Source organism: Mycteria americana, chromosome Z (assembly GCF_035582795.1).
Source record: "Mycteria americana isolate JAX WOST 10 ecotype Jacksonville Zoo and Gardens chromosome Z, USCA_MyAme_1.0, whole genome shotgun sequence".
Taxonomy (NCBI): Eukaryota; Metazoa; Chordata; class Aves; order Ciconiiformes; family Ciconiidae; genus Mycteria; species Mycteria americana.
The window spans coordinates 29,664,619-29,687,979 of record NC_134396.1 but is presented as its reverse complement, the minus strand read 5'-3'; the positions used below and the strand labels follow the sequence as shown (position 1 = coordinate 29,687,979).

At 36.2% G+C, this 23,361-nt stretch overlaps 1 protein-coding gene across 1 annotated transcript in view; it reads right to left on the bottom strand.

The window, feature by feature from the left end:
* ADAMTSL1 (ADAMTS like 1) overlaps positions 1 to 23,361 on the bottom strand; it is a 470,548-nt gene that overhangs the window by 344,537 nt on the left and 102,650 nt on the right. The window contains 1 exon segment of the mRNA XM_075488620.1: positions 4,815 to 4,934. Coding sequence (XP_075344735.1) covers positions 4,815 to 4,934 — 120 coding nt within the window.

Genomic DNA, 23,361 nt, shown 5'->3' with positions numbered 1-23,361 from the left:
TGTTGTTCTAAAGAAACCACATGGTTATGGCATGAAAGTGAGCTTCACAAACCATGTTCTGCCATGCCATGCAGCTGCTACAGGTGGCCTATGAGAAGTTTGTGCCCTAATTGTTTCCCACTGCTTTCCTCACCACCCCAGACAAAGCCCCAGTTTGATTTGCATCTCTCTGAGGGCATTATTTTCCAGAGAACTCTTAAACAATTCCTGGTCTCTGGGTGCAAGTAGAAATTCAGGCTGCTCTGCTTTACACCCCAAAATATTGAGGTCAACCTCATGGTTTTGCCAGGACAGACTCATGATTTTCAAATAATTGGGTTGGCAGCAACATACATAGGACTGTCTTAACTTGCACCAGGGAGATCTGTTCTCTACAAAGAGCAAATACAAGGTATGGCTGGTCAGAGAAGAGTCCCTCCTATCATGAAACCATTTTTCTTTATCTGTCATATCAGCAGTTGCATGGGGCAAACCCTGTAATTCCTGCAGTCTCGTGATTTCCCATCCCTACGGAGATCAAAGCTGGATTCTGAAGCACCATTTTATAACCATTTATAAATACGTGATCTTTAGCTGAGAAGCTTGGAAATTCCTTAGTCAACGGGCTGAGCATCCTCTACTGTTACACATCAAATAATTCAGAGCACAAAGGAAAAACAAAGTATGGCTCAAAAAATAGCATAAATAAAATGTTCCCGATACTTAAATTCTGAAAATTATCCCCTCCATCTGAAATGCATAAGCAATACACTGTAAATACCAGAATCAACTGTTACACAGCAAAAAAACCAAAGTTTAGACACGCATCTTAGATTTTCTTCACTGTGTACAGGGTTTGCTTTCATTCTTACTTCATAATGATGTAGAGAAATTCTAGTCAGTAACTTTATTTCAGAATCAGACCTCAGCACAGAAAACTGGATTTTTATCTAAGTTTTTAAATTTCTCAGTACAACAGTTACTTCTTATAGAGTTGCCTCAGGATTCATGAATCCCAAATAGTATTATCCCTGACTTTCAGGAACACATAAATAGGAACTTTCCAAAAATTGTAGGAGAATAATCTTTGGGATGTTCTTTAAACTGGTAATTCCTTAACCTTAAGTTTTGTTTCTACTAAATATTCTAAATCCATGTGCTCCATTATATTTTAATTATTTTGTCCTAGTTCTTAAATTATTTTCAATATTTTTTCCAGAAAAAGAAAGAAAAACAACATAATTTAGGAATTGAGAGTTTCATACCGCAGTGGCTTCCTTTAAATAATTTTGTTCGTGTAATCTCAGCTACTGGCTTAGCACAAGACAGAAAATGAGAAAAATATAAATCTTCCTCTGGCTTCTAGTAATTTCCACCCCCTGAAGTTAATGATGGTAAAGCTACACCAATAGGCTTAGGTTTTAGTGCTTATATTGAAACGGAAACTCTAAGACCTAATGGCTACAGTATTAAGAGGCTAAATCACATTGTTTGCAAGGATGGAAATATAATTGAAAGATAAGGAAAGCATCTCTATGAGCCATTTCAATGACCAAGCTAAAGCCTACAGATTGTAGAAACAGGGCATCCGCTATGGTACAGCAAAAAAGGTGACATACTGTTCTGTATTATTCATTGGACATTAGTATCGCAAGCTAAGATATTTGGGCTAACATACTTTTTAACACACAAGCTTGCAAACAATTGCTTAAAACTGCCTCGCAAGCAGGTTGTGTGAGTATTTCCTCATTCACCATATTTGCAGTAGTAACTGTTTACAAAAAACAAAAGCTCTTTTGATCTCTCCAACTTCTGCTGGGAATTGCAAGGTATTATTTTACCACCACTGCTAACATCTTTAAGGCATAGGCCCTATGCCTTAGCTACACACATCTGCTCTCTCACTGTGACCGTTGTCTCATTTACACCATAAAAGACTTATCTGGCACCTCTGGAAACACCTCTCTTCTCCCAAATGGTTATGGAGTTATGAGGATATTACTTTTCAACATCAAAAGTGAATCAACCTTTTCAGATGCTCTCAGCTACCCACAGAAATAGTCACACATGGTCTTTTTTTGGAGAGTGAAGACACATTCTTCAGACAGTAACTTCTAAATGTGGATCACCAGCCCGAATTTTCCCAGAAAGCATCAAATCAGCTCATATCATCATCAGGGGAAAATACAAAGGTTAAAGATTTTTATAAATGATAATTAAGACACTAGCTGCACAGCTTTCATTGAGGCTCTGTGTGCACACTGATTTTGAAAAGATGCAAACAGATAAGCCTACTCTATGTTAGTCACAGGACTCCTAAAAAGAACCAAAGTGGGATATTTATTGGGGAAGTATGATCAAAGAGGCTGTTTCCTCCCTGTCTCATTTGTTAGAAAAACATCTTTGCAGTAGATTTTCTCATTAGATACACCATGATCACAGTGGAAATTACAGGAAAAAAAGGATCAGTCCTATCGATTGAGAAAGATTGGTCCTAAAATACAGCTTGTGCTTTCTGTTCTGGAAAACTATTCTCCGTATCTCTGCCTCTGCGACACTTTTAGTATCACTCTAGCCAAGCCACTTGTAGCATTTTTTCTGGTATGTTAGTAATCACGTACCCTTTGTTCTTGTAGATGCCTTATCTGTTATCTTCAGCTTGATAGACAAAGATGCTGAGCACTCATGATTACATCCGAGGTCAATAGTTCCCCTCTGAACTTATTGCAATGTCAGGTGAGGTGAATTGAAAAAAATGGATCCTTGTGTCTCAGACAGAGCACTCAAGAAAAGTAGATACTTTTGGTATTAATGTCTGTGAGGCTTTGAGTCTACATCCCTAAAATAGGAACGATGTCCTGTCTCTGCCACAGAAATTTAGGAAAACAAATTTACTAATATTTAAGAAACAGAAATTTAGAATAAGTGACAGAGAAAAGCCCTTGTTGAAATTAATGCTTGTCTTTGAAATAAAGTCTGCATAGCACACAGTCAACAAGTCATGAGACCACACATACATTTAAAATATTTCAGGCAAAATACAGAAAAGTTACTTCAAGCTCTTCCATACTACCTGTTCCCTACTGAATCAGTCACGCAGAAAAAACAGCGTGTCCTTCTGTAGTTGAAGATGGTACCACAAAGACATTAGGTTGGAATAAAAGTTCCTTAAGTCATACCTAAATGAAGATTGCAAAGTCGTATTTTCTGTGCAATATTCTTTCAGTGTAGCTGTGTTTTCATACATACCTCGCTACACAGAAAGAAGATCAGAGGAATGACACAGCATCCTTGTGAAATACTAATAGAAAAAGAACACTACCTTGAAGTCAAATCTATGAATAATTTGCAGAGCACTTTCTGCTTGTGTGAACACAATCACAATACACTTATAAACAGGCATAAGATCAGCACAACTCAGAAAAACAATAAATCAGTTCACTGGTACCGACAAAACAGTAATAAAATGTTGCTTGATTCTCTGGACCACAGAGAATAAATGTTTTTAATGAATAACAATTTCAGCCATACCTCCTCAATGAATGGATGGGGGTAGAAGAAGATCAGCACTCTCTGTTCAATGAATGTTTATTGTCCTGGCTGTAAAGCGGTTGCTTTACACAATCCTGAACTGCCATAAAATTACCCACAGTGGTAGAACAAAGTGCTAGTTTTGCCTGATCTGAAATCTCTTTTAGCAGTTGCAAAGCACTAAGGATAACTTGCCTGAGAGCAGATGGGTTAACACAAACATGGTGGGTTGTTTAATGCCTTCACTCCTTTTGTTAACTGGATTCTTTGAGCTGAGCAACAAAACTTATCAAAAGACATCCACCCCATCCTTCCAAAGTCCTAGCTCTACATGCTCCCATCAATGATAATTGGCTAACATTCACTCATATGCTAAGAAAGGCAACTTCAGGCATTGCCCTCTGAGGCTATGAGAAAAAGTTGATTAAAAAGGCGCTAAGCATGGCTGTGCCAACACTTAATTATTCTAGAATCACTTTCCTTTTCTTTCCTGTCCTATAGAGTCTTTATTTTGAACTTTAATCCCTAAAATACATCACCAGTTCATGGTAGTATCAGAAGGTAATGCACCACCACTTCTGTTAAATGACAATGTGTTGGACATCGTAATATATCAGCCCTTGAAAATACCAGGCCTGTAAATTTACTGCAGTTTAAAATCAGCTGGCTTGCTTTATTTCATATTAAAGCATGATTAAGCATGACTCCCAAATTTTTACTTCCACATTCTTTTCTTCAAAAAAATCAGAGAATTAGCTGCTAGACAGACATGAAATTGTTCAGACCTGGAACAAATATCTTGCCAGGCATATACAGAAGAGAATGAAAATATATTTTCCATAAAACTGTTTTCCCTGTTTGTTACATTCCTTGGTGCATTTTATAAAATTATCCTTTTCAAAGCATTATTTATTTTCACATAACCTGTGAATTTAACTTTACTTACTCATATTTAATAAAAAATAAACTCCCTTTGCATGTGCAAATCAAACAATGGCAGCAAATCAGACTGACAAAATTCTGAATGAGAAAAATTTTCATTAGAAAGCAAAAAACCAATCTGTGCTTCTTTTGAAAAAGTCTATCCTTAAAATAATAAAACCTCATATGCATTTGACACCCATCCTATGAACAAGTCTTTATTTACATGGAATTTCCAATATTTTTAGGGTGACATTTTTATAGCGAATCTGATTTTGTAACTTTCCATAAATTGATGAAGCAGAATGAAAGACCTATCACAAAAATCTGTATTTCTGCAAGCATTTCTGATCAAATATTTTAGAATAGTAGAAGATTCCTACCGGATCTTCTGTTTTGTGGTTATTCAGCAAATCAGATAGGAAATCATCATGAAGACTTTCTCTCCGAATCAATGTAAATTCACGTAGGAAAACTGCTCCTTGATTTTGGTCTCCACAGACCTAGAAGAAAAACATGATATTAGGAAAAGCAAAATTTTAATTCCATCATAGCCACAATCATAATATCCAGATAAATCAGACTGAAAGAATAAAATGTCCATTAATGGTCCTTTGCTTTCCATTACTAAAATCATTCTAACTGGTCAGCATTGCCATTAATGAAAACAAAGACACGCATTTAAAGAAAGTGAGTAAGTTAATGAATAACTGCCATTTACATAAGATTCCGTTGTAAAATAAGTTTCTCTATGTTGTTACTTACAGCTATGGTCTATAAGGCAGTTAACAGTTAAAACCTCTTTTGTGAAATGAATTAATATTTAGACAGTATTTTTACTTTTTGGAACAGATCGTGTTTGTCCAGCACTTTCACTGCTCTATCATAAGAACTTAGAGCTTAAAACTTCTGAGGGCCAGAAAAAAATTTGGCTAGCAAACTTAAATATGCACATATATTCAAAATAATTTAAACTAACTTTACACCTACTGTTTTCAAGTTCAGGAAGATATGTAAGCTACTTGAGAAAGAGGTTGCTTCTTTCGTAAGTGTCTGACCAATAGCTATCAAAATGTCCTAGGTACTATTATGGTATTGTTATCGTTTTTGGAAATAAATAATGACAACAAATCCACATCATCATTCATGCTCCCACATCCTTTTTTTCTTTGGTTATCCAAGCCAAAGAATGATTATTTTTTTTTAGGTATAAAGTAAATTTTAAGTGTCGGAAACTGGTGAAATATCAGGGAGGGTTTTTTACATATTAATGGAATATGTTGCTTTTCATTAGACTGACTATAAAGAATTCCACTACAGGTGAAATATCCATAAAGGTTGTTAACAACCAGAAATAGGGAGTATATTATCAACTGGAAATCTAGTAGATTTTTCAGTTTTCAGCACTTCACAACATATTTTGAAGGTAACTCAGCTTGACAGAATAGTATGTTTTATCAAAAAGGCTAAGTAAGAATATTTTGTACTTTAGTATTTGATAACAGACTGCAACTCTAGTACGAATTAGGCAAGTGTAACAATCTTAAAAAATTTATTTATATGAGATACTAGTTTATCTTCCTATAAAGGTATGTGAGATACACGTGCATGGTAATTGCGGACTTTGGAGTTTCTGGTTATCTTGTTCTGTTTCTCCATCTGAAGAACAAGATACTATAATCAGGAATGGTAGATGAGGTATTTCTTCATGTATTTAAGATAAGCACAGGACTTATAAATAGACTGTGGTTATTACTTACAATGTGCTGTATTACCACATTTATTTTACTTAAAATAAAGTCCATGCTCTGCTGCTTTTATTATTACTATTTCTTGTATTCATCCTTCTGCATAGCCAGATGCCATAGTTATCCTGGCTCTACTTATCCTAGCTGAGAAGTTCAGAGTAAAAGAAGGGCCTGGGAGTACCATGAATATGATGTGTAGTGTCCAAGGGGAGGATGAAGTATAGATTTGCCTTGCCACTCCCTACAAGTGAGTTGGTATTGCTGTTTGGGAGGAGGCAGTCCTCCCTGCCAGCTGGGAAGTGAGATCAGAGCTGCTGTAAAGCTAGTGCAGCTATAATGGGGTGACTAGAAGGAGATGAGCTAATAAAATTGAAGTAGGGGATGGGAATCTTAATATGAAGTGGGTAATAGGAAGAAGTAAGAGTCCCTGAATTCAAACTTTACGCTGGTTAACATAGCAGACTTTTTCTTTGACATAAGCCTCTTGTCTCTAGTAGTAAAACACAGCGCACCTAACTCTTTTGGTTGTTTTGAGCTCCTCTGCTGTAAATTTTAAGTTAAAAAAAAAAAAAAAAGAAAAAAGAACACTTTCCATAAAAGGAACAGAGTTTTACAAGTGTGGGATTTTAAAATTTATACTTAGCTTCCCATCTTGTGGATAATGTTGAGAGATACACCCATTGATATTACTCTTATATTATTGAGTCATGGCAATGAAGAATTCTCAGGGGTGTCAGAGGAAGAAATGTGCATGTGTCCAAAAGAAAAAGAAGCCCTGCTACTGACACATATTCTTTTTGTAATAAAAATTATGGACAAATGATTATCTTACAAACAAAAATGTCCCTGAAATAGCTCATAGTTCATAAAAATGTTTCATCCTAGGAGTGGGGAAAAAAGTTCAACAATAAAAGTTATTTCAAGAAATGAAATCTGTATTTTTATTTTATTTTTAAGTAGCAGTCTCTGCTTGTGATTTTAAGCACTTATGGTCAGCAAATGTAATGATAAAATTATGATTAATTTGGTTTTCTTACAATTTTGTGCTTCTAATTTCAGAAGTCAAATTACAGACCACATAAAAAAGTCACTTCCTCACCAATTAGTCACCTTCTTATTTCACCTATTTTGCCCCAACACAAATATACCCAGATTCTGCAAAATCTTTTCCTTATAAGAGCAGTTTCCCGTTATTACAGTTTCTATCTGGCTTTCAAAAAGAAAGCAAACCTACTGAAGTACTGTTATCTTCCTAAGTTATCAAAAGTTAAAGACTTCATAAAGTCTTCATTTGCAGTATCAATAATCTCAATAAAGCATTGCTAACCTTCAAAGCTTACTATTTACTATATCAATATTAATGCTTTAACTGCTGATAATTACATGGGAGGGAAGTAGATGCCAGAGGCACTGTTCAGGAAGAACAGACAGACCAAGAGAGTCAAAAAAAGACACTGGGAAACTGAGGATGAAGGAAGAAGATGAGAAATAAAAAACAAGAAAAGAGTAAGGAAAGCATGATTTTTTTTTTTTACTCAGAAAATCTGAATGATAAAGTCTTGAAAAAAGGAGAGAACTGAAAAGCATGCAGTCATATAAAAAAGCTTATTCTCCTCTTGATTTATATCATACGCTTTTCTGCTTTGAGCAGTAGTTCCTCCTGGGTTCACAGTAATTTATACATCTGCTGATGAAACTTAGTCCTAGTAGAGTATGGCGATCCTTACTGAGAGCTGGAATCAATCCATTTAAGATGAGTGTCCGTAAATTGGACTAATATCCGGAAAGACTGTTTTCCATTTTTCAAGTTTCCTTAAAGTCTTGGCTACATATAGATCACCATTTCATTCTCTCAGTAAAGCTATTACCATTGTAACACAGCCACCACATCGCTCACCTCTGTTCCTTCAGTTTATGATTAGACAAGCTTAGAAAACAATCTCCAAAAATAAGGCAACTGAACCCTTCTTAAGCAGTAAGCAAACCATACAAAGAAAGAGTGGCCTGGCAGAAATCTGACCCTTACCAGCAGCAATCATCTGCAGCAATATGAGGCTTTTCAAGAACCTGCGAACAACATTGGAAATGAGGTTTTGCTAATGCATACATGAAGATCAACAGCATAGCACCAAAGTTTCTCAGCATGAGGAAACTATCTGGGTATTCAGATGTGCAACTGACATTACAAAGGAGAGTTTTATGAAATTGAGGTGAGAAAAAATTCCAGCAAGTATCTAAGCAATAATGTTTTTCTCGTTTTAGCTCAGCTCCTATCTCTCTTAGATCAGTGTAAAAAATGAGTTGTTCCATTAGACCCAGTGGTGTGAGTCCATGGGGCAGAAATGCTTGAGGAGTCGGGCAGACAAATACAGAATTAGGAAATAAAAGACTTAACACAAACCAGAGGGTGGAAGGATGCATCCCAGCCAACAGAGTCTAAGTTTTCTTGCACTTGAGTACTGTCCCACTGTGGAAGTAGCTTCATTAATTTTGCTGTGACCAGCAATAAAGTAAACTAATAATTCTTTGTTAGCAAGGTGTAATAGTGATACTTTGCTGAACTAAGTGGCACAGAAATAACAATGCAGGCCAGGAATCTGATGCAAATAATCATGGTACCTTTGATAGAACCTTTCTCAGCACAGAGGCCAAGGGATTCCAAAGTATTTCACTCACAAAGCAGAAATATCAAATGTGGCCTCACATATTTATAATTACCTATTTGGGCACATCCCAGGAGTAGTTTCCAGGCAACAGTGGCTCAGTCAAAGCTTTTCTTATTTTGGATAATCAAAGCCCAAAGCACCCAGAAAATTATTACTAACATCAAAACTTGAGGCAAAAAAAAATATGTACTGGTTTATTAAAAATGCTTCTTCTGACAAAATGATTTTAAAAATCAGGTTCTTTAAGCTTACCGTTTTTTTTGAGAGGCCTAGAGTGTCTTGACAATGATAAGAAGGATTACTTTTCCTTATTAGTAGCATTCTTAGGCATGAATCCCTTGGATTTCATGACAGAAACAAATTAGAACATGAAGCATATGACAGAAATTAAGGTATTAAATACCAGAAAGGTAACAATGACATTTATAGTAAGGAATGAAGAATGCAGGCTTTTAACAAGCCAAGTTATTGTGCAACACCCTTACTGGTTTAAACTCCACTCTAAACAGCATAGCAACTTGCGCATGTATTTCAACTCTGAATTACTCTCAATAAAAGCTAACAACAACATTCCACTTTATTGCCTGCACACTTCCAAGTGAAAGAATGCCACACTTTTATATGGGTGACGAGCTTTACTGCATCCCTCAACCCTGCAAGACACAATCATGTAAGAAGGAAAGGCATCCTAGAAGAGTCACAGGTGTGTCTAAGCAGCTGCTAGGTGCCAAATGAACTTGACTAGTACCACTGGTGCCTCAAGCAAATGTTTAGCAAAATCTCATTGGGATTTCTGAAATAAGAAAATTATTATCGTTGCCTTTAATATTCCATGGCTTTGTGCTGCAGTTTTGATCCAACTTTTCTTTTTCTTTATTCTCCAAAATGGAATTAGAATGGGTAGAGAAGGGGTACAAGCCCAATACCAGGTCCCAAATTTAGAAGCAATTGTAGCCTGGCTCCAAATCTGAATTCTGAAAGCTGTTTGTCTTTACCAAAGTCCATGTAAGAACTGAAAATACACAGAGATTTTACAGCCTGATTCTGCCACTGTTAATCATTCTAAACACTTTTCATTCCTCCATGGAGAGCCAGAAAGCTACGCACAATTTAAAATCTATTCTGTATGTTTCCTTCTGGGAATTTCTCGGGTATGAGCACACTATGTTTTTCAGAGGAACACATGCAAAAGGAGCTACTACCCTATTTAATTAAGGACATCATTCTCCAAATGCTATTTTTCTGTATTACACATTAATACACTGGTTCTTCAGAAATGTTCAAAATTTTCCAAACAGATTTTCTAGGTCCACATAGGGAAATATGCAGGCCCAAGTAATCAGAGAGGCTGTGTCAATGCATTTGTAATAGGGTCGATAATTTTAAGCCTTTACTGTCATGAAGTCAGCTCTTGCTTTAAACCAAAGACTAGAAGAATCCATGTCTAATGTGAATTGTGAGATAAGCTAAACACCAAAACAAAAAACCTGATTTTTAGGCAGAGGTAGTAATACCTCCAGCTTAGATTTTTCTTTCCCTTTTACCATCGCATTCTCACAGATTGAACTAGGGCTGTGAAGATGACTGTTCGCCCCATGAAAACGCCCTTCCCTTCTATAAAATTTAATTCTGTTTGGATTCAGTCCAAATAAACGGTTTTCTTGCCAAAACAACAACAACAACAAAACAAAAAACCTTTTTTTCTTTCATTTTTTTTGAGGTCAGACAAGATATTTGTTTCATTTCTAGGCCACTGTAACAAAATTAAAGGAAACTGTGGGCTATTGTAATAAATCTGCCACAGGTGATGAGGTTAAGTTCCCAGTGACCCCATAGCCCAATGACAAATGTGTTCATGTGAGTGCAGAGAGCTTTCACATGAGCATCTCCATTACTGGCATGCTGGACAGTCACCTACTGGAGTGGTATCACTATATAGAAAATATTTAACATCAAGTGAGAAGGCAGGAGAAAACTCAGGTGATTGTAGACATGACTGTCATGAAGTCACAGCAAGTAGAAAGCTTATAAGAAAGCAGTCAGATTCTCAGGATGTTCTCTGTGTTTTCCTCTCACCTTCAACTCTTTATTACCCTTGGAAGAAGTTCAGCATCTCTACTGAAGGCAGAAGAGACTGTTCCAGGTCTAAGCTAACTGCTATCAGCAGGATTTCTTCCTATCTTTCCTGTTAGTCTGGTTTAAAGGGGAGTTCTCTTTGCTGATGCAGAATTTTTTTTGAAGGTAACCTTTAGAGGTTAGATTCCCAGCTTTCCTTGGCATGGATAGTTAGTAGCTATTTCTTGCCTTACAACCCTTACATTTTATGGCTTTGATTCTCAGCTTGTTAACTTTCTTTTAAATGGAAGAAAGGGTTGTCTAGATTTACAAATTAAATCAGTCCTAAGCTACCATTTTCCACTACTGCAATACCTGCTTCTGATGTCTCAAAATAGGATTGCTTGTCCTGGGAAGGATAAGTTACATGACAGAAACAAACAAACAAACAAACAAATCTTTATTCCTGTGGAAAACAAATTTTTCCTGAGACCTGAATATCAATGATATTGCTTTTTTACTCCAGTCTTTCCAAACAGTGATGATATTATTGTTTCTGAATTAACAGCCTGTCTCTTAGGAAACTGGCTACTGTTTACAGTGGTTTTGTAGGTTTAGAATTTTTAAAGAGAGAAGGAGGCTCTTATTTGGCTTCTCTGAAGGTACTTACAAAGTGCCTCAAAATACAAACCCAAATAGCAATTTATTTCCCAGGGGAATGTTTTATTCAACGGTGAAGTGTTCCCACCAGAAATCTTTTTGCTTGTCTTGAAATATATTTAATCTTTTTTCTTTCCTCCCTGCCTTTCCACAGAGACTGAATTCATGATTATCTTAATGGTAATGCCCTGACTTCTTTTAAAGCTCTGTGAAGGAAATGTGGCTTTGTGCTAATTATTTTCAGTTCTTAAACAGCCACAATAGAAGAGTCTGGTTAATGTATTCATTGAAGGAATTACTTAAGCTCCATTTCAGTCTCTCATTATAAATGAACAAAAGAAACAAAAAGTGATTTGCACTCAAGAATTACAGCATGAAGTGTCCCTCAAACAAAACCACCAGCTACTAACATCTTGGACAGACATTAGCAATGATGGGGATAAATTTGTAAAGCATGCACACGCCTACACTTGACCCACAGTGTACCAACAAGGGAGAAAGCCAATATGGCCCCATTAAATGGAGTGGCAAAAATGCAGAATGCACAAAACCACAGCAATTCTCCTGCTGCCAAGCAACCTTGGCCAAAAAAGAAGGCAGGAGGGGGGAAGCGGAGAAAGAGCAAGAAAAAGGGGGAAAAAAAAAAAAAGAACAGACTGTGGGGGAAAAAGATGACGTCATATAGAAGCAAACAAATCAAAGTTATACAATTCCTTTTAAATCCTGCTGATCAGAACCTTCTTTCCAGCTATAGTTAACACAAAACGCAGAGATGTTAGAAAGCTTCATGAGTAAAAGCTGGAATTATATTTGAGAGCGTTATCTAGTTTCTCATTTACTGGATACACAAGAGATATATAGATGGGTATGACTTGTGTTCCTCAAGCAAGTTATTTTTTTAAAAAAGAAAAAAAACCTACTGTGGTTTGAGCAAGATTGTGTCTGAATTCAAGCCAGATTTGCTTTCCAAAACATGCCAAACAAATACCGTTGTTCAAAATACTTGAAAGCAGACACACAAATTGCTATGTGACACACAATTAAAGGAAACCAAGCCATATAGTCTGGATAACTCATTTTCTACCACTTGTTTCATTGCCTCACTTGGTTGACCATCAACAGGTAAGGAATGGTTAACTCCACTGTCATTTTTCAAAAGATGAATCAGTTTTAAAATGGTCAGAATCAGTATGTACCATGTGACAAAGTGGAGCAAGTAACAGCTTCAGAAATCATTCTGCAAGCTTCAGTATGTTCATTTATCAATGCACCTTGTCACTGACCTGCAATATCCTAAAGGCCAGACTAGACAACAAACTATGCCAAATTGCATGAACAAATAATCATCTGGGATTAGCAAGACCTGTCATTTCCAAATGTTATCTAATCAGCAGTACCTGATTTCAAATTCTTATTAGCATGAAAGCAAGCAGAAAACAAGATTTACCATTGTTTTGCAAGACACATCATAATTAGTTGTACTTGTGCTATCACAATTTATTGCACTTGGTATTTTTGTGCATGTTAGAAAAAATACTACTAATACAACTTCCCTGTAGTAAGGAAATAACAAATGACAAATGTGCATCCAGGAAAATAATTAAATTAGATAATCTAATTTAATCTACAGACCAAATAATATACAGAAGTCGTTACTGTTCTTCTTCATTGAATCCCGTTGCTCAGAGGTTTTTTATTTCAGCTGAACTACAGAATCCTCTAGGTTTCCTTCTTCAATTTTGACTGAGTTTTGGAAGAGGAAACTGGCAAGTTCTCCAGAATCACTTTACCAATCTTCCTGGGCACTCTGAGCACAGTATTTTCCGCATGAAAATAAAATTTCACAATGATAATCTTCACATTTTGTTCAGTAGTTGAATCTTGGGCTTTTGTGACCCAGGACCAATGAACACCAAAGAACTTTTAAGCAAAGGAATCAAACTACTCATTCTGCTTCTTTTTTACTGTTAAACTTTATTAAGTTACAGAATAAGGAACTCTGTAGAAAATTCATTGAGCTGACATTATGGACTTTGGCTCAAACCCTAGTTACACAGAGTTCAAGTACTGGTGGTGGAAGGTTCTGTTTATTTTGTTGTATCTCTATCATATTAATGCAAAATAAGGCAATTACCACAACATAATTCTTCGCAAGGTGGGCTTCTTTTACACAAACCATAGTTTGTTCATTACAGTCTTGTCATATTGTTGGGCCTCTGACCATGTCTCTGCTTTATTAAAGACTAGAACTTCAGGAATGTCCTCGCAGACCGCTGATGGGTATTTATTTATTTTCTGCTAATCTGCATTTATACTATTTTCTGCTAATCAAATCACACACTATTTACAGCAAGCTAGATACTTCAAATAGCCAACACAGACATTAGAAAACAGTAGTAACACTATCTTTATGACCTGCAATTCAATCAGATAGGTTTCAGTTACCTAATTTCTTTATAATAAAGCATTGCAAATTCTATTCAGTCCAGGTGAGTACATTTTTTTCTTGGCTGGGTAGCTAAACTACCATTGTTTCCATTAATACAATGATTGGCTTTGTTTGTATTCTGTGATAAGATTGATAAGCTTTTGTTACAGCTAGCACAATGCTGAAATAGAAGCCAGGATTTTCTCATGCTTGTGAAATATTAAGACATCCAGTAAGAAAAGTATCAGAATGAGAAGCTTCATGGCATGAGATTTTGTGTAAATCTTTCCACTGTGGTTGTCCTTATATTAGAAGACTTGATTCATAGACTCTGAGGAATCTTTTTCTTCACATTGGATTTTATGTCCTGTATTTTAGTTTAAAAATACATTTGATGAGATTTGTAATGCTTTCTGCCAATGGTAAGACTGGTTTTAATAACTTTAGAGTCCTTTTAATTCTGAACAGTATGTGGATATAGGAGTTGGGCTTTTTTTTTTTCCCTTGGGAAGAAAAAAAAAGAAGCTTTGTCTTTATAGGGTTGGAGGTTTCCTTTTTTATCTCTCCACATTTAGTATACCAAACCTCTGTCACATGTGTTATCAATGCAGTCACTTGGGTCAGACTCTTGCAATCAGAATTTCTAACTTCTCTCAGATCTTTATGCTCTAAATAAGGAGCTGAATGGTTTCTGGAGATGATGATAGCAGGGCTGGGTATTTGACACAAACTAGCAAGTAACAGACCAGATATCCAGCTGGAGTAAATTAGCACATCTTCATTTAAGCAATTGATTTATACCAGCTGAAGAATTATACCTGCTTGAACAAAAATACTTTTTTTTTTAAATCACAGCAGGACTTTCTAATTATTTATTCATCTTTCCATTCATCTTTCTGGCTGTACTGTTTAGCAAGATACTACATCTGTAATTCACTTTTCAGAATATTTGAGTCCGTGTTGTCCCAGTGCGGTGGGCAGTGATGCCACAGCCGCCCAACGCTATAAGCTGGTGCATCCAGCCAGAGAACAACTTCCCCACACCTTTCCCAGCTCATGATAAACACCACTGCCCTCTCCTGAGCACAACCAAGGTCCCCTTCACCACCTGTATTACAGGGTGTCCCCCTACCTGCGCATACAACGGAGTACCCCTTTTACACTGTGTTGTGTTCTTACAGCCAGTAATGAGAGAATTTCCTAGAACGTGAGTCATCTACCTTTTGTGGCAGAGTTATCTGAAGCTTGTTTTGTGCTAGATAACGCCTTAGTCTCATCAGGTGGAGTTTTACAGCGTTTTCAGAGTTTCATAGTATTAAAGGCCAGAAGCCACATCCATTATCAGGCTATACAGTTTCAGACATGTAATTCCTGCATTAAGCAATCAATGTACTCTGCATTACTCATCAATAGCCTTTGGATGAAGGAAAATACATCTTTTAGAAGAAGCATCCAGTCTCAAAATGCATCTCATCCCTTGATGATTAGGGAGCATGAAATAATATCCTGTACTAGGCAACCCAGAGTAAAATGCAGCAGTCTTTGCAGGGATTAACTCTAAAAGAAACAAAAGATGCACAGGAGTTTCCAGATAAAAAGCCTACAATGCATCAAAAATCCAGATGGAAAGAATCTTCCAGTTGACCTAAACCTCTTGACAGCTTTCACTAGCAGTCCTCACTGCTGCACTTTTTAGACAAACCACCTTCTTAAGATCTTAATTCTGGATTTTTTTACCAGTTTAAGGGAATATTCTACTAGTGTAAAAGTAACTGAGCATCCTGCCAAACTTGGTGTCTCATTTCATCAATACTGTGGGTCTATCAAGTCAGAATTCACATGCCACTGTCCAATACTCCAAGCTGCCCAGAAGCTGTACAGCTGAATCAGGGTGGTGGTGTGATCACACTCACCGAAGATAACTGAGTTGTGGAACTTACTAGCAGAGGATGAACTGAATATAGTAGGATTGAAATTGAAATAGATTAGAACAGAACCAGACATGTAAGTTAATATGAAGAGTATATAGGGTTACGACAGTAAATGATAACACACACTGGAATGTGCAGTACCTGTTACGTTTCAGGAAACAAGAATATCAGAGACGTCTGTATGTTCCATTTGAAAAAGGCAGATTATACTATGGCTGCTCACTGCGTCTGTACTTTTGACGGAAGTCACTAATTTCTCAAACTGGATATGTACCACAGGACCAGATGAACACCAGTCTGATTCAGGATGTCAGTGCTAGTGTACTAGAAAATAAGTTTCTGATGATATCTGATATTCCTATTGCAATACATTCTAGATAATTTATTGTGTACTTTTCTAAATTAGAACTTATTATTTCTATTCAGTCAATTGACTAGACCTTGTTTCACAGAAAAGTGGCGTATTTCCTAAAAAGAAACTGATTTGTCTCTCCACAACCATCTGGTACATGAACAAGAATTCTAAACTTCAAGCAGATAATTTTTTGGGTTTTAATCTGTAAGTTTTACAGTTATATTAGCAAAACAAGGAAACAGAAACTAGACTGACTTTATTCAGAAATAAGTTTTTATATAGAATATCTTCCTTTAAGAATGCAACAAAGTAATGTATTCATGATCTTCATCGTGAAGGTCTGGAAGACCCCATCACTAAGCAGAAGGGGATAAAGCCATGAAGTTAAAAGCTCCTGGATTTTCAAATTTGAGTTTTAAACAGGAAGAATTTCCTCTATTAACAGGTGGAGTACATTCTTTTCCATATTTGTTTGTTCACACTCAGCTGTAGACCTCCTGAAGATAGCTATGAAATAACTTAAATGTTGTAATTGCAGATCAATATTCAGTGCCAATTTGTAGTAGAGTATCTGGCACAAATAACAGTATACAAAACATGACATTGCCTCCTGTCCAGAAGCCCAGATCCAGGCCATTACAAGGAGTGAAGGAAAGATTCTCTTTCTCAAATCTCCAACAGAGTGCATTGAGTCACAGTATATTCAAAGAAAGGTTGGAAAGAAAACTGAGGTACTGTTTCAACAGCTGTGAAACAGCCACCATGATAAAAAGAACAAAAATGTCTTTACATGTCACATGCTTTACACCACTGGATTTAATCATGCCAGGCCACCGTGATCCTGGAAGACAGCATCAAGCTACGGTTTCCAAGAAACGATGCAGGAATCTATTTTTTGCTAACAATCAGTAAGATTATTTAAAACTAATTTTAGAGTCTGCTGACAGGCTGAAATATGATTTATCACCTGCCCTGATACTTTTAGTAGCAAAATAAACCCTCTGAGGTGAACTTACTTTTTTCTACACAGCCTGCGATTCTTCTCACATCTCAAGAATGGAAACAGGACTGTGTTTTCTGGCTCCCACAAGACAGTTTCTTACACCCTTCTCATAGTTTTCAAGTCTAGAGAGAAAAATATTTATGGGCATCTTGAACGTCTACAGCCCACAGAAAACTGAAATGCTTCACAAAGAAGTTTAGGAGTATCTCCTGTAGTTATTTCATTCACAGGCACATCTTGATGCAGGACTTCAAATTCCATGTAAATAATTCCTGGGATAAAGAAGTTTTGTGCTGCTACATTTACACTCCAGAAAAAGGCAGCTGATGTTATGAATGGCCATGAAAAATTTGGTAAGAGCCAATATACTCCAAATCTTAGAGCAGCAAATTGAGACACTATGCATAATAGCTGCCAAAGAGCTCGCACTACTTCCTTAGTCTAATGCCACTATCATCCATCTCCTTGGCACTCTGGTAACACACAGCAGCATGGAAAGCAGGAAAAATGAACTCTCACACAATGGCAGTGGAAATGATGGATGAGAACACATGGATAAGTGATTCCCACAGGAGTTCAGAAGCATACTCTTCTTCTGGTCTCAGAATCCAGAACTTTTGAAACAGATCAGAAGTCAGAATATACAATGAATTCAAACAAAGTTACTGCAAGTATCTAAGAAATTACCAGAACAGTTCTACAATTTTTTCAAACACAAGAAAGACAAGTAGAATCTATGTACTCAGAAAAACAGTATTTACTTTATGACATACGTGCCATATATCAAGAGAATAAGGAAAAGGAGGGACAGGAAGGCAGTAAGAGGAAGTAAACAGTATTATTAGAGAATATTGTTAAGGTCAATAGATTTGGAAAAGAAGAATACAACATGCATCACACTGAATTAAACATAACAGTGTATTTCAGTGGTAGAAAATGAGTAACAGGCAGTACTAATCAAAAATTTTGATTCACTGTCTTGATGACATAGGAAAAAAGTCCTTTAAAAGTCTAATACACCACACTGTTTTTCCCATTTGGCCTGAATGCTACGTACAACATTATTTGTTAAAAAATGTATCTCTTTATGCTGTGTTGCTGATTTCCCAGTTTGACATCTTCTTACTTTTTTACATGTTTATGGCTTCTTCTTTGTCCGTAAACTTAAAAGAAACAAAGCCATCTGCCACGAGGTACACACAGCTGCCTCCCACCCAAACTGGTGCTAGGCTAAAAATATCTTTAATTAATATTCTGCACAAATGCTTATCATAAAAGCTGTAGATAAAGCACAGAGTAGGCAGAGAATTTACAAGAGACCACTTACTAAGTTCAAAATTGCTCCCAGTTTTTTACTCATCTGCTCATTTAATAGAAGAACCACTTTTTCCCACTTAATGAAACCCAGTGCAAAACTTAATTTATATTAAAGTTACTGACTGGCTCAAAGGGTTGATAAAAATTCCATTTTTACATTGCCTATTGAAATGCAGTTGACTGGTAGTTATAACAGCTGAGCAAACACTCAAAATATATTCCCTAAAATAAATTCTGCCAATTTGATTTTATATCCTCTTAGCTTATAAATAAACAATCCTGCTTATTCTAACTCTACTAGCATTCATAGTGGTGCGTTATTATTATTTAAAGTTAATTAAGAAAAGTCTTTCTATAAACTTCCAGTGGCCATGTACAATCCTTTGCTTTCTTCTTCCAAGTAAGTTCAACTTAGTTCTAACAATCTGTTAACAACCTTTAAAACCCTCTAAATATAGATCAGTCAAACTTTGAGTTCAGTCTTGTTCCTCAATACCTTATAAATCAGTAAATCAAGAGACAAAATCACCAAGCGTGAGACTCTGTGGTGACACAGGGAACAATTAAAAAGCTGGATGACATTCTGTGAACAGATCTGCTTATGGATAACCTGCAAACAGACAGCTAACCAGATTTAATGAATCATTTACTGCACAAAAACTTACTCAGCAATGATAGTTTCTAAAATACAATTAAGCAGCTTGTGTAAATGAAGTAATTGTCTCACTGCAGTTTCTAAAAAACAGGGGTACTGATCATAAAAATTACCTTCATATTTGGTTCACTGGTGAGTAAGACTAAGGCTCAGTGGCATTAGAGAGAGAGCAGTACTTCATCACACATTCCATTTGTTTAGATACTTCTCTGAATCACAGATGAAGGAGATGTTTGAATGTGTATAGTAGTATTAGACATAATTATTTTGCATTTTTAACTATTATAAAATAAAGTCACCTTTGCTGTTATGATTAGAATTGCAAATTATGAGGAGTTTGGGTTTTACACTGAAACTTCACTAATATAAGCTTAAGTAGAAGAGTGGTCATGGTAAGTCATTTAAAGCTGTCTATTCAGTACATAAATAGACATCTGCCCAAACAGAAAATCCAGACATGATATGGAAATTAGTATGTACCCTAGATTTCAATTGCCCTTTCCTCTTTTATTTCTACGTATTATTACCTTCCGTTATACATTAAGTATTGATATCTTTCTTACTTCTCAAAGTTGGTCATACTTTGTGCAACACAATGCATAACCTATTGATATTTGCTTCTGTTTCATTTCAGTGTACTTTGTGCTAAAGACAGAAACTAATTCCATTCTAGTAGGAAATCACGGAATTGAAAAAACAGTTCTTGTCTTGCCACATGAAGTTATGTTTCACACTCCTATTTTAGTATCAGATGAGGATTATTCTGAAACAGCTTCTCTATGTGCATACTGGTGGCAAAAAAAAAAAAAAAAAAAAAAAATTAAAAAATGGAACCTAAAAATCAACCCGTAAAAAAATGAGGGTGTGTACAATGTTGGTGATGGGACTAAATGGTCTTGGAAATTCCTCCTAGCTCTATTTTCATATGTAGGAAAATTGATTCACACAGCAGAAAAAGAATTATTTATTTTTAACACCTATTCTGAGGCACTTCCTCCTTCTGATAAAAGTACCGCAGCATACAAGCCACATTTATTTGAGAAAAAAAGGGCAAAACACTCTGTCTTTTACTAAACACGAGGCCTTGAAATTGCCTTGGTTCAGACATACTTTCTTCTTCTTCAGTTAAAAGTTTTAATCAGACATAAGCAGAAGTCACTTCAAATGTACAGTTTATTATATATTACATTCCTTTAGTATTCATTTTGAAGAACAGTACTACTCACAAAACATTTTGGCAAACTTTAGAAAAGGATTATTTAAGGATAATTAAAAAAATAATAATCTTGGCCTGCTTCAGGCATCTTATCCAGCACATGAATATTAATGGTACCTCCTTATAATCTCTAAAATGTGTTTCTATGAAGTATTCTTATCTAAACTATAGCAGGAATTTACAGAATATCATGAACAAGGGAAATCACTTGACTCATCTCAGATAATCATAAGTCCTCCTTACAGTACGTATTTTCTCAGCTATTACACACTCTCAGCCATCTGTGAGCACTCTTCCAGGATTTAGCAGAACTAAAGAGGGCTCTCTTCCTATAACTTTAATTTTACAAAATGGGAAATGTGATCACTAGAGTATATTCATATTATTGAAATAATGGAAGAAACAGGTGTTTTCCAGTAAGAAGTCAGTTCCCAGTTGCACTGTTCCATTAAACGGATTTCCCTACTTCTCTCTTGCCTGACGGTGACCCAGTTCGAGAGCTGTTATATTTATTCATGTGACAGCAGGAAAAGTTTTAAAGGTTGTTCAACTGTTCACTTAATGTTTAGTTCTCAAGAAAATGGATCACTTCAGTTTTATTCAAATAATTTTAATCTATATTACTGTAGCACTTATATAATCTAAACACCACAATGTGTGGCTAAGAAGGGAGCAACTAATGGTCATTGGTTTGATGAACTTTTTATGGGCTTGTAAATTGCTTCAGAAAAATAAATGTGTGCCTCCACCTACAAAAAGCTTCATATTTCTAAAACCACAACCACAAATGGTTTTGAAGTTGCTCAGATATTTGGTTTCCTGTTTTTCCCATCAGTTTCATTTCTCCCAGGAGAGAAAAGTGCTAAAACTCCATTAAGACAGACCAACTGCTCTTACAGCCATCCCAGATCAAGAAGGGGCAGGAAATACTAGCAGTCTTACTCTAAATTTTCACGCAATTCCCAGTGAAATTTTGCAGATTCTGGTGGCTCAGACAAAATTTGAGGTAAATGTTAAAAATCCTTAAGGGATTTAGGCAAACTAAATCAAGTATCCTTATCTTCCAAGATTTTCTCCTTACCCATGTAAACATAACCAGCCAGGGCTCATTGAATTAAGACCATGCAGCTTTTTGTAGAATTAACTTCCTAGATAAAATACAGACAGAGGCTGTATTAATTTTATCTTCAGTACAATTGTAATTTTCTCTTAGAAATAGGCTTATTTAATTAACTCCTGTCTAAGACTGTCTAATACCATGCAGAAAACTGCTATGAATGTGGTTGAACAAAAATAAATTGAAGCCAATACAAAACAAAACCATCTATTTTATTTCAAGCTATCACCTTTCATGTTTTACTCCACTTGAAGCACATTTGAATTTTGAAAAAAATTCTACTGATACATGGATTTCCTTTCCCTATTTAATTTGCAAATGTAATTCTACCAAAACACATAAGGAAACGATGTCATAGAAGTAGTTACTACTGGATAAAAATTTGTAAATGTCCAGTTGGGTAGCCATTTTCAAAAGTAAAGTAGGTGGATAGATCTTCATCTACTATACTTCAAAACAAATAAGCACAGATTATTAAGTACTTGCATCACTTTTTTAACACACAACATAGATGCAGCTGCTGTTAGTTATCTTTCAAATAAGAACATGTCAGATTTGATGCTTTTCAGTGCCTTTTGAATTTTCAAAGCCTGTTTTATTTTCACAGTCATAAATATCTCTGGAATAGAAAATTGCAAAGGTGGATTCATATATTATATGCAGCTTTAGCAACAGGAAAAATCATCTGTATAAAGTAATTTATGCAAAACTATATACACTAACTAGGATTAGGCTACCTATCATATGTAATTATCCTGCCTGCCTAACACCTCGTCTTTACCCTTCACTCTAGGGTAAGAGCTCTGAGAGACCCTGCTTCAGGTTAAAAAATCTTTTGCTCTGGAGAATTTCTTTGCTTCTGTGTTAAGAGGTCATTACATCAGATTAGCTGTGATTGCGGATAAATGCCACTCAGAAGTGGCTTGACTTTTCAACAGCTTTTTTCTGACTATATTGAATACTACTTTATTTGCAGGGAATTAACAAGTAGTTTTTGCTGGTCTGACATCCAACAGCAAGCCATTGTTCAGCTACTTTTTGTTTGATCCATCATTCCGTTTCTAATCTGAAAGTAAAACCACATTCTAACTGAGGGCAGCCTGACAGATCACATCATAGGAGCAGATCTCAAATCAGCAAGACAGAGAGAGGAAGTGTTTGCTTACCACAGTGCACATCACTCCTTTTGAGACTTAACGTATAAAACACAGATGATAAGAAAAAGAGACATGCAGTCATCTTTTAATAAGAACCAAAAGGATGTCATGCAAGAAGTATGGGAATCCATCTTCAGCACTTTCCCTCAAGCATTCTGCATGAAGAGGGTTATCTTTTTAGGTAATATAATAACCTAGTAGCACAGAAGGAAAAACCCAAAACAAAAAAGCACTGTTGCCAAAAGGACAACACAATTCCAAAACAGCAAGGAGACGCTTGTTGTAATCCATCCTCTTTTCCCTGAATTTCTGCCACAGGGATCTCAAACACTGGGTCTCCAAGGAGGAAGAGATGCCAACTGTGCTCCTCTTGAGCAGCCCCTAGCCGCTAATTCATGAAGTGTCAATGAAAGGCCGCCTGTTCGCCGTGTCCCTCCGGCCGGCTGTCTGCAGCAGTGGGTGGTGACTAGTGGGATGATGTAACCCAAAGTGGCCGTCGGCAGTAGGTCACGGTTCATCTGCTTCCACTAAGGAATTGCAGCTGTGCAATCTACAGCCTTTACTTGGGACAAGATTGGCCACATGCATGAAAGCATCCTGTAGCTGTTAACTTCTATCTTCC